At 41.3% G+C, this 12,608-nt stretch overlaps 1 protein-coding gene across 12 annotated transcripts in view; it reads right to left on the bottom strand.

The window, feature by feature from the left end:
- UNC80 (unc-80 homolog, NALCN channel complex subunit) overlaps positions 1-12,608 on the bottom strand; it is a 225,277-nt gene that overhangs the window by 56,785 nt on the left and 155,884 nt on the right. For all 12 annotated transcript variants that reach the window (XM_053215737.1, XM_053215744.1, XM_053215738.1 and 9 more), the window contains 4 exons: positions 11,622-11,711; positions 10,796-10,897; positions 2,166-2,346; positions 801-1,069 (listed from right to left, as the gene is read on the bottom strand). In XM_053215737.1, the coding sequence (XP_053071712.1) occupies positions 801-1,069; positions 2,166-2,346; positions 10,796-10,897; positions 11,622-11,711 (642 nt within the window). The remainder of the gene's footprint in view (positions 1-800; positions 1,070-2,165; positions 2,347-10,795; positions 10,898-11,621; positions 11,712-12,608) is intronic.

Below are 12,608 nucleotides of genomic sequence, written 5' to 3'. Positions count from 1 at the left end.
GTAATCAGTAAGAAAAGTTATAGAAATAGAGAAAATTCCAACTATTTAAAAATAGGAGAGGCCTGATACTAAAGAAAACTTCTTGCCCCTATAGGTTGAACAAATTCTACTTTGCACAAGCATGTATTACTTTTATAATTTTTATTGAAATTTCCATAGTAGAGAATTAGGGTGAGCCTCTAGGGTTTGTTTGAACTTCATCCAGTACTCCTAAACCTAGCCAGATACACATTAGACAGGAGTACATGGAAACAATTTCTGCTGAATTCGCCTCCTCCAATCTCAGCATAGTAAGTTTAATAGCAACAGAAATCTCTATTCAGGTAGAGATCAGAGAATCTCTCAGGAGAAACATCAGCTGAATACTTGCTGTATATTTGAATAAAAAGAGCGGTGATTCCCAAATTTCTAGGGCATTAGAACCACCTGGAGGTCTTGTAAAAACCCAGGTTAATGGGTCCTGACTCCACCGTTTCTGATTAAATAGAGGGTGGGACCCAAGAATTCATCTAACACATTCCCAGGTGATGTTGTTGCTGCTGGTCTAGAGACCACACTTTGAGAAGCACTCACAGAGTGGCTAGAAGAAATGGGAAAGCAAATCCCAGGTCTGGGAGATCTGAGGATAGAATGGATATCTTAGGATATTGTGACCTTTTGGAATTTCTGGGGAGATTTCATTTGGTGCCTTCTGCTGCCACAAAAGAAGATAATTCTATCATCAAAAAGGTTTAAGACAGATCTTGTTGACCTGCTATCTGGGCAGTTAATTATGTGTTAGAAGAGTAGAGCCATGGCACCTGCAGCATGGTGGGCAGAATCCACTGGTAGCCACTGAGAGAGAAAAGGTGATTGAAGTGCACAGCGCTGTTGATGACGGTGGCAGCGTACTGCCTGAGCAGGGCACTGTCTTCTGGGTGGAGGATCAGAGCCCCATTGAAAACGTTGAGGAAGAGCATGATTTCATCTCCCCAGGGAAACTCGCTTGGCATGCCCAGGAACATCTCCTCCAGGAGCTGGATCCACAAGCTTTTCTGAAGAGTGTCGAGGCCAAACAGCTCCTTCCCAGCTGTGAGAACATGAAACAGCAGAGACAGAATTAGCCCCACACCAATCCTGTCAGCGTGGGAGGGCAATCAAACCGGAGGACGCTGCCGTTTCCCATTTGCTCCAGCTCCGGGACGTGAAGATAAGATGCACTGCTGAAACGCTTCCCAGCACACATGGCTGGCGCTGGTATCACACTCCCTAGTTCTCAAAGGACTTCCATCATCACCTCTTTGATTCAACTCTGTAGGCAACACAGGGCTGGCATTTGCAGCGTGTTGCTACTGAATAAGCAGTGGCTTTGAGGAAAAAAAAATAGGTTGTTTCAGAGAGAAAATGGCAGGGTTGGGACTGCGTCTAGATCTTTTAACTCCTGGACAGACTAGAGCTCTTTCTACTATTTGTTCTGGAGCTTCTGGGTGAAGACACTGAACACTGGGATGCTAATTGAAGTGTCTCAAAGGAGTAACATAGTAAGGTTTCAAAACAAGTTTCTTTTTGTCTGTCTCGGGCTCCCTCTCAATTCAGGTGTAATTTAGATAGAGTAAAACATGCACAGATCTCAAATGTAGAGCTTAGTGAGTTTTGGCAAAAATACACACCCATGTGACCAACATACCAGTCAATACACAGACCATTTTCATCACCTCAGCAAGTTCCCTCAGGCCCCTTTCCAGAAAATCCCCTATCCCCATCCCAGAAGCAGCCACTGTCCTGATTTCTGTAATTAGTTTTGCCCCTTTCTGAACGGCCTATGAACACCCATTCTTCACTTAGTCAAGTACTTCCTTAACAATACCATACTATTTCCTTCAACTGCTTATGATTAGCTTAGAGGATGGGTCTCAAAGTTTGATCCCTGGCATAACAGCATCAACATCACCTGGGAACTTGTTAAAATTCAAGTTCCCGGGCTCCATTCCAGAACTACCGAATCAGAAGCGTGGGAGGGTGGAGCCCAGCAATCTGTGTTTTGTGAAGTCCTCCAGGTGATCCTGATGCACTCAAGGCTGAGAAACAACGGCTTAGAAAACTGTCTGCTGGTTAAGAGGCTTTCCAGCTGAGGACAAATCCAGGGCTTGGGAAGCCCAAGGGAGGAAATGCTTTCCTCCTGATACCTTGTGGATCACTGAAGAGTGAAAATTCAGCGTCAATAGCACTTCGGGGGAATGAGGGTAGTCGGAGGAGGTCTTCCTGGAGCATGGAGACGTGAGACTGCTTGTGGGCTGTGGGGATCTTCTGGGTCAGGGAGATGAGAAACAAAACCCGCCCAACTTCCTCCAGCTTCCGAGTGAACACCTGGCAGCAAACAAAGGCAGGAGTAGAGGAAAAGTAGAATTAGCAACTCTGAAATTAAAAGGAGTGAAGAAATTGAAATAAAATATTTAATAGCAAACGGGGCTGATAAAAAATTAAGGGGAGTGGTGAATTGAGAGAGAAATGTTTTTTTTTTCTTTACCACATAGAAAGAGCAAACAATGCTTGATTGACTCTCACTTCCTGTCTCCGTCTGCTCCACAGAAGGAAGTGTTTCTTACGGGGTTTGCAGGCTGGGAGAGCACAATGCAAGCATTGTCAGGAATAGTTCGATATTAAATAGAGCCCATTTGTTTGGATGGCATAATATGGAAGATCTTTTACAACAGGAGCCAGTCAGTTCCAAGTGCCTCTACCATTTCCACTGATGCCTTAAGCGTTTCTTGTCAGTTCTGGGTGTTTCTCTTAAAAAAAAGACTGAAATGGGATCCAGGAGAAACCTATCTTCGGACAAAGCTGATGGGACTAGATGGCATGGACATAATTCTCTTGGATCCTTCTCTTTGTTCCTTATCTATTGATGATCAGTGAGCAGAGGGTGTGGTCCATAAGCAGTCGGAGGCTGCTAAGGAAATTCCCATGCCAGAATCATAAGCCTGCATATCACTCTCTCCCTGCAGAACTCAGGAAGAAATCTTAAGATTCCAACTTAGAGTGTACGTAGAACAAGAACCTCATTTTGTGCTATTTTTAAAAACATGTTCTTAAACATAAAGAGGGATACACTAGCAAAGTGCTATTATTGATTATGATTTTAATTCTTTTGCGGCTAAAATCAAGGGCTGGGATAATTTGGGGAAAGTCATTCTAGAAATGATATATACTTAAGATCTTGCAGCTTTGGAGCTGCCATCTGACCTCGCACTCCCTCGGTTTCGGAGGTACACCCAGTCTGACCCCAGACACAGCCCAGGAAAGGAAGTGCCTGCTGTCTGAAAGCACCTGACAGAGCAGCTACAAAGCTAGACTCCAGGAGGGACTTACGGCCTCCAGAGCCTGCGAGAAAGCAGCAAGCTCAGGGGAGCTCAACAGGCCAGTGTCAGACAGCCCACTATGATCTTGCATTTGTCCCTGGCATAAAATCAAGAACAGGATGACTGAGGATAGAGCTCTAACAGTCCCAGCAGAGAAAAAAATAACCTTGCGTTTTTTCGGAAGGAAGATGGTGGCGTAGGAGGACGTTAGGCTCAGTGCATCCTGCTGACCACTTAGATTCCACTCACAACTTCCTAAATAACCCAGAAAAATGCCAGAAGACTAGCAGAATGGACTCTCCAGAGACAAGCGTAGACGAGAGGCCCACGGAAGAGGGTAGGAAGGGTGGAGAGGCATTGCAGGCTACACGGACTGGTGGGAGGGAGCCGGGGCAGTGGAGGGGCAGCCAGCCCACCCTACAAGGCAGAGCCCCCAAGTCTGGCTTGCAAAAGTGGAGGGGCCAGGCAGAGTGTGTTCTGATAGCCAGCAGGACTTAACATCTGGAATGTTATAAGTCAACAGCTCTGCTCCGAGAGCGGGAGGGCTAGAGGACAACGGGAGGGAGAGGTGTTGAGCCCCTGAAGACAGAGCTCAGCTTGGCGGGGAACAAAGGCGCTGGCCAGTGCCATCTCCCTCTCCCATCCCCCAGGCAAAATCCCAAAGGGACCAGTTCCCATCACGGAACTTGCTTGCACCACGCAAACACCCAATGCTGTGTTTCTGTGGATCAATTCCTCCAATGGGTCTGCCTCCCTCCTGGTGCCACAGGGCCCCTCCCGAAGTGGACCACCGAAGGCAAAGTGAGCTGAATCTGCCCCTCCCACCCCTGTGCACCTTGTGGATCCACCCTGGCTATTAAGCCAGATCCCATCGAAGCAGCACCACAAGCCTGGCGGTGTGCAAGTAGCTCAGACAGGGGCCACACCACTCCACAGGGAGTCCTGCCTCTGGGAGAGGGGAAGATAAGGTACACACCAGTCTGACTGTGGCCCCAGCAGTGGGCTGGGGGCAGACATTAGGTCTGACTGTGGCCCTGCCCACCAACGCAAGTTACTATAGACAGCACAGGGGAAGAGCCCTGCAGTTCCGCGCCACTCCAGGGACTATCCAAAATGACGAAACGGAAGAATTCTCCTCAAAAGAAACTCCAGGAAGTAGTGACAGCTAATGAACTAAACAAAAACGATTTAAGCAATGTAACAGAAAATGAATTTAAAATAATAGTCATAAAATTAATCTCTGGGCTTGAAAAAAGTATAGAGGACAGCAGAGAATCTCTTGCTACAGAGATCAAGGGACTAAGAAACAGTCATGAAGGAGCTAAAAAATGCTATAAATGAGGTGCAAAATAAAATGGAGGCGACCACAGCTCAGATTGAAGAGGCAGAGGAGAGAATAGGTGAATTAGAAGATAAAATTATGGAAAAAGAGGAAGCTGAGAAAAAGAGAGATAAAAAAATCCAGGAGTATGAGGGGAGAATTAGAGAACTAAGTGACACAAGTGAACGCAAAAATATACGCATAATTGGTATTCCAGAGGAGGAAGAGAGAGGAAAGGTGCTGAAGGTGTACTTGAAGAAATCATAGCTGAGAACTTCCCTGATCTGGGGAAGGAAAAAGGCATTGAAATCCAAGAGGCACAGAGAACTCCCTTCCGATGTAACTTGAATCGATCTTCTGCACGACATATCATAGTGAAGCTGGCAAAATACAAGGTTAAAGAGAAAATTCTGAAAGCAGCTAGGTATAAACATGCTCTAACATATAAAGGGAGAATGATAAGACCAGTGACGGATCTCTCTACTGAAACTTGGCAGGCCAGAAAGGAATGGCAGGAAATCTTCAATGTGAGGAACAGAAAAAATATGCAGCCGAGAATCCTTTATCCAGCAAGTCTGTCATTTTAGAATAGAAGGAGAGATCAAGGTCTTCCGAAACAAACAAACACTGAAGGACTTCATCACCACTAAACCTGCCCTACAGGAGATCCTAAGGGGGATTCTGTAAGTGAAATGTTGCAAGGACCACAAAGTACCAGAGACGTCACTACAAGCAGGAAACCTACAGACATCACAATGACTCTAAACACATATCTTTCTATAATAACACTGAATGTAAATGGAGTAAAAGCTCCAACCAAAAGACACAGGGTATCAGAATGGATAAAAAAAACAAGACCCATCTATTTTCTGTCTACAAGAGACTCATTTTAGACCTGAGGACACCTTCAGATTAAGAGTGAGGGAATGGAGAACTATCTATCATGCTACTGGAAGTCAAAAGAAAGCTGGAGTAGCCATACATATGTCAGACAAACTAGACTTTAAATTAAAGGCTGTAACAAGAAATGAAGAAGGGCATTATATAATAACTACAGGGTCTATCCATCAGGAAGAGCTAACAATTATAAATGTCTATGTGCTGAATACAGAAGCCCCCAATAATTAATTATAAATAATTGTCATAAAACAATCAAAACATAAGCAACCTTATTGATAAGAATAAGGCAATTTCAGGGGACTTTAATACTCCACTTACAACAATGGATAAATCATCTAGACACAGGATCAATAAAGAAACAAGGGCCCTGAATGATACATTGGATCAGATGGACTTGACAGATATAGTTAGAACTCTGCATCCCAAAGCAATAGAATATATTTTCTTCTCGAGTGCACATGGAACATTCTCCAAGATAGATCACATACTGGGTCACAAAACAGCCCTTCATAAGTATACAAGAATTGAGATCATACCATGCATACTTTCGGACCACAATGCTATGCAGCTTGAAATCAACCACAGGAAAAAGTCTGGAAAACTTCCAAAAGCATGGAGGTTAAAGAACCCCCTACTAAAGAATGAATGGGCCAACCAGGCAATTAGAGAAGAAATTAAGAAATATATGGAAACAAATGAAAATGAAAATACACCAATCCAAAGGCTTTGGGATGCAGCGAAGGCAGACCTGAGAGGAAAATACATTGCAATCCAGGCCTATCTCAAGAAACAAGAAAAATCTTGTTTTACAAATCTAACAGCACACCTAAAGAAAATAGAAGCAGAACAGCAAAGACACCCCAAACCCTGCAGAAGAAGAGAAATAATAAAGAATAGAGCAGAAATAAACAATATAGAATCTAAAAAAACTGTAGAGCAGATCAACAAAACCAAGAGTTGGTTTTTTGAAAATATAAACAAAATTGATAAACCTCTAGCCAGGCTTCTCAAAAAGAAAAGGGAGATGACCCAAAGAGATAAATTCATGAATGAAAATGGAATTATTACAACCAATCCCTCAGAAATACAAGCAATTATCAGGGAATACTATGAAAAATTATATGCCAACAAACTGGACAACCTGGAAGAAATGGACAAATTCCTAAGCACCCACACACTTCCAAAACTCAAACAGGAATAGAAAACTTGAACAAACCCATAACCAGTGAAGAGATTGAATCAGTTCTCAAAAATCTCCCAACAAATAAGAGTCCAGGACCAGATGGCTTCCCTGGGGAATTCTACCAGACATTTAAAGCAGAGATAATACCTATCCTTCTCAAGCTGTTCCAAAAAATAGAAAGGGAAGGAAAACTTCCAGACTCATTCTATGAAGCCAGCATTACTTTGATTCCTAAACCAGACAGAGACCCAGCAAAAAAAGAGAACTACAGGCCAATATCCCTGATGAATATGGATGTAAAAATGCTCAACAAGATACTAGCAAATCGAATTCAACAGCATATAAAAAGAATTATTCACCATGATCAAGTGGGATTCATTCCTGGGCTGCAGGGCTGCTTCAACATTCACAAATCAATCAATGTGATACATCACATTAATAAAAGAAAAGTTAAGAACCATATGATCCTGTCAATCGATGCAGAAAAAGCATTTGACAAAATTCAGCATCCTTTCTTAATAAAAACCCTCGAGAAAGTCGGGACAGAAGGACCATACTTAAACATCATAAAAGCCATTTATGAAAGGCCCACAGCTAATATCATCCTCAATGGGGAAAAACTGAGAGGTTTCTCCCTGAGATCAGGAACACGACAGGGATGTCCACTCTCGCCGGTGTTGTTTAATATAGTGCTGGAAGTTCTAGCATCAGCAGTCAGACAACAAAAGGAAATCAAAGGCATCAAAATTGGCAAAGATGAAGTTAAGCTTTCACTTTTTGCAGATGACATAATATTATACATGGAAAATCTGATAGACTCCACCAAAAGTCTGCTAGAACTGATACACAAATTCAGCAAAGTTGCAGCATACAAAATCAATGTACAGAAATCAGTTGCATTCTTATAAGAATAAGAATAAGAATAAGAATAAGAATAAGAATGCTTCTAATAATGAAGCAACAGAAAGACAAAGAAACTGATTGCATTCACAATTGCACCAAGAAGCATAAAATACCTAGGAATAAACCTAACCAAAGATGTAAAAGATCTGTATGCTGACGACTATAGAAAGATTATGAAGGAAATTGAAGAAGATATAAAGAAATGGAAAAACATTCTGTGCTCATGGATTGGAAGAATAAATATTGTCAAAGTGTCAACACTACCCAAAGCTATCTACACATTCAGTGCAATCCCAATCAAAATTGCACCAGCATTCTTCTCGAAGCTAGAACAAGCAATCGTAAAATTTGTATGGAACCACAAAAGGCCCCAAATAGCCAAAGTAATTTTGAAGAAGAAGACCAAAGCAGGAAGCATCACAATCCCAGACTTTAGCCTCTACTACAAAGCTGTAATCATCAAGACAGCATGGTATTGGCACAAAAACAGACACATAGACCAATGGCATAGAATAGAAACCCCAGAACTAGATCCACAAAAGTATGGCCAACTAATCTTTGACAAAGCAGGAAAGAATATCCAATGGAAAAAAGACAGTCTGTCTCTTTAACAAATGGTGCTGGGAGAACTGGACAGCAACATGCAGAAGGATGAAACTAGACCACTTTCTTACACCATTCACAAAAATAAACTCAAAATGCATAAAGGACCTGAATGTGAGACAGGAAACCATCAAAACCCTAGAGGAGAAAGCAGGAAAAAACCTCTCTGATATCAGCCGCAGCACTTACTTGACACATCCCCAAAGGCAAGGGAATTAAAAGCAAAAATGAACTTGGGACCTCATCAAGATAAAAAGCTTCTGCACTGCAAAGGAAACAATCAACAAAAATAAAAGACAACCAACGGAATGGGAAAAGATATTTGCAAATGACATATCAGACAAAATCCAAAATCTATAAAGAGCTCACCAAACTCCACACTCGAAAAACAAATAACCCAGTGAAGAAATGGGCAGAAAACATGAATAGACACTTCTCTAAAGAAGACACCCGGATGGCCAACAGGCACATGAAAAGATGCTCAACGTCGCTCCTCATCAGGGAAATACAAATCAAAACCACCCTGAGATACCACCTCATGCCAGTCAGAGTGGCTAAAATGAACAAATCAGGAGACTATAGATGCTGGAGAGGATGTGGAGAAAAGGGAACCCTCCTGTACTGTTGGTGGGAATGCAAACTGGTTCAGCTGCTCTGGAAAACAGTGTGGAGGTTCCTCAAAAAATTAAAAATAGACCTACCCTATGACCCAGCAAGAGCACTGCTAGGAATTTACCCAAGGGATACAGGAGTGCTGATGCATAGGGGCACTTTTACCCCAATGTTTACAGCAGCACTCTCAACAATACCCAAATTATGGAAAGAGCCTAAATGTCCATCAACTGATGAATGGATAAAGAAATTGTGGTTTATATACACAATGGAGTACTACGTGGCAATGAGAAAGAATAAAATATGGCCCTTTGTAGCAACATGGATGGAACTGGAGAGTGTGATGCTAAGTGAAATAAGCCATACAGAGAAAGACAGATACCATATGGTTTCACTCTTATGTGGATCCTGAGAAACTTAACAGAAACCCATAGGGGAGGGGAAGGAAAAAAAAAAGAGGTTAGAGTGGGAGAGAGCCAAAGCATAAGAGACTCTTAAAAACTGAGAACAAACTGAGGGTTGACGGGGGGTGGGAGGGGGGGGAGGGTGGGTGATGGGTATTGAGGAGGGCACCTTTTGGGATGAACACTGGGTGTTGTATGGAAACCAATTTGACAGTAAATTTCATATTAAAATAAAAAAAAAAAAGATCTTGCAGTTTTACCCAACACCTCACATTTTGTAACACATTCACAATTCAGGTAGTTAATACTAACTCATATATGTGTGTGTGTGTGTATGTGTATTTTTTTTATTTTTTATTTATTTTTTATTTTTAAGTAATCTCTACACGTGATGTGGGGCTTGAACTCACAACCCCCGAGATCAAGAGTTGCATGCTCCAGTAAGCCAGCCAGATGCCCCAATGCTAACTGTATTTTTAATTATTTAATTGGTCTAACTCTGTACCATTCTCATTCATTTCATGAAGGTATTTTTGAACAGTCTGATGCCAAATTGATCTTGATATGTGCAAAAAACCTGAAATGATAAATTATCCTGAAATTCTGGTTTAGACATTTTATTACAAATAAGTGAATGTAACATATAGACTGTATTAAAATTGTATCATTATTAGAATTGTGGACTGTAGCAATATTTTGCATGCAAACTAGTGAATTTCCTTATTCTTGTCTTCAATCTTAAATATAAGTACAACTGCTTGATTACATTTCCTCCTGTTTTAAGGGAAGTTAGTAACATGCCTAAGGTCAGATGACTGGTCAGTGGCAGAGCTATGACTGTGTCCAAATCTGTATACCTTAGTTCAGTGCTTTTCTCAAGCATAATACATTTGTCCCTTTTATTTTATTTTTTCCCAGCTAGTGTAAACATCTCGGGCAAACTTCTAATAGCTACATTATGTGTGCTTCCAATCCTGTTTTACAAAACTGTGAAAAGAAAACTTGGAAACTAGTAGGTAAATAAATTAGATTTCTAGTGGTAGGGCACCTGGGTGGCTCAGCCGGTTAAGCATCTGACTGTGGCTTAGGTCATTATTTTGCGGTTCATGAGTTCGAGCTCCACATCGGGCTCTATGCTGACAGCTCATGAGCCTGGAGCCTGCTTCAGATTCTGTGTCTCCCTCTCTCTCTCTGCCCCTCCTCTGCTCATGTTCTGTCTGTCTGTCTCTCTCTCAAAAATAAATAAACCTTAAAAAAAAGAAAAGAAGAAAATTTGTAATGTTTATACCCAACAATTTGTTATAGTATTAATCCAACTGAGTGTTCCTTAATACCTCTCCATTATAATCCCATTCATGAAAACTAACACAGTATTTTGGGGAATTATTGATCAAGGGCCTATCTATCAACTCTCTCTAGAGAGGATTGCATCGGAATCATAGAATCTCAGGGTTGGCAACAAACACATTTACTGATCATCTATCCCAATGACTTGACAAAACCATATAATTAAACAGAGATGGTCAGGCACCTGTTTCTGAATGAGCTCCTGTCCTTTCTCTGGATGCATATGTACAAGATTCAGCTGTGGAGATACTGACCTCCGAAAAGGATAAATATCCCGAACATAGGTCTGTGGCAGGATTACACAAAGAGAAAACAAGAGTTCAAATGATTAAAACTTTACTGTCATTTCCTCTTTACCCAAAGGTCAAAGAAAGCTATGTATTTGATAATGGTTTAATCACTTTATGCTTCCCAATTCTATAAAATCCCAGGGAAGATAAACCCCCCTCCTCAGGAACGTGTCAAACCATTTAGGCTTAGCACCCTTTCCAAACACAAGGGTGCTGCATCAGGAGCAGAGGAGCCAAAGGCAATTTAATAAATGACATTCTGGAGGATGGTCACTGTAAAGTGATGTCAATGATCTTCTTGAGGAGCCCTTTTGGTCATTAGGTCAGGTTATCACAGTCATGCTTAACATAATAGAAAGAGGAACAACAATGCCTTTAGCATTCCAAATAGACGATAGTTATTATATGGGCAACTTAATTTTTCATCAAGAGGTGATAGTAATGAGTAACATAGTGCTCTACTTGCCTTATATCCTTTAATTATTGCAACCTATAGTAGATAATATCATCATCATCTTCATTTTACAGACAAGGAAAATGAAAGGTAACAAGGTACCATGACTAGTCCAAAGCTATGCTGACAGTAAGGTGGTGTCACCTAAGTGACCATATTCCTAACCTCTAAACAACGATACCTCCCTGAGTGAGAGGGACATTCAGGAAAGGCATGACAAGTTCCTGACATAAGTCAACATGAGTGCCATTACTGCATGGTCTCACCTTATTGTAGTGGATAAGATTCCACCGTTTATCCATGAGAAAATAATGTGTTGACTGAGATTCTGGGATATTAAAAAACTCCAGACACTCCTAGAACAATAACAACAAATACAAATAAATGTTAACCCGGAACATATTATGTGCCAGGTAGTAAGCTGAAAGATACAAATATCCTAAAAACAAGGTAACGGCTTACAAGGATTATTATATCTAATATACTTTTTATATGTATATATATGGATACACATTGGATTTGGATATACAGTTCCGAAGAATGATACAATAAAGCCTAGTCATGTAATATAAACCATCTGCCCTCCATGCGCTAAAAGATATACAATTAAAAATTCAGATGGAGTAGTGAACTGTGGAGGCATACTGGCATCTACTGGTCTCAATGTCAGGAAGAAAGCATGTTTAGTGACACCATTAAACATAATAGAAACTACAATTCATTGAGCAATTATTATATAGTGTATTCTAAGTTCAATGCTTTCCATGTAGACAACTTGTATGACTTCACTAGTGTGCCAGTACTGGTGAAAAAGAATCCGAGCCCAGAGAGGACCTGTTTGATGTAAGACCTGTTGGTTCTAGTGGAATCAGGCTTTGGACTTACTCTGCCCTCATGCTACTCTGTCATTCAGTGTGAGTTGGAAAACGGAGTGGTTGCTGAAGTTTGCTCCATTAGGCCTTAGAAATTCTCTGGAGATGTCTGGGTGAGGCCTGAGGAGGTTTAATGACCCTTTGCACTGAAATAAGATATACAGGTTTGGTACAACTGAATTTTTCAGAGGCCTTTTCTGCTTATGTCTGGGTCTGGAGTGGTGTTCCAGGAAATCAGATTACCAAAAGTTTGGAATCCAGGTAAGTTGGGAATGGCTGTAGTAGTTTATTTATTACCTTATCTTAAAAACTTTACAGGCATGTGTAACCATGGATTGCCTTTTTTTGGAGGAGCACAATCTCCATAATCATTAAAACTAC

This window comes from Acinonyx jubatus, chromosome C1, assembly GCF_027475565.1.
Source record: "Acinonyx jubatus isolate Ajub_Pintada_27869175 chromosome C1, VMU_Ajub_asm_v1.0, whole genome shotgun sequence".
Lineage (NCBI taxonomy): Eukaryota > Metazoa > Chordata > Mammalia > Carnivora > Felidae > Acinonyx > Acinonyx jubatus.
Note: the sequence above shows the minus strand (reverse complement) of the source record. Positions and strands in the feature narration are given on the sequence as shown.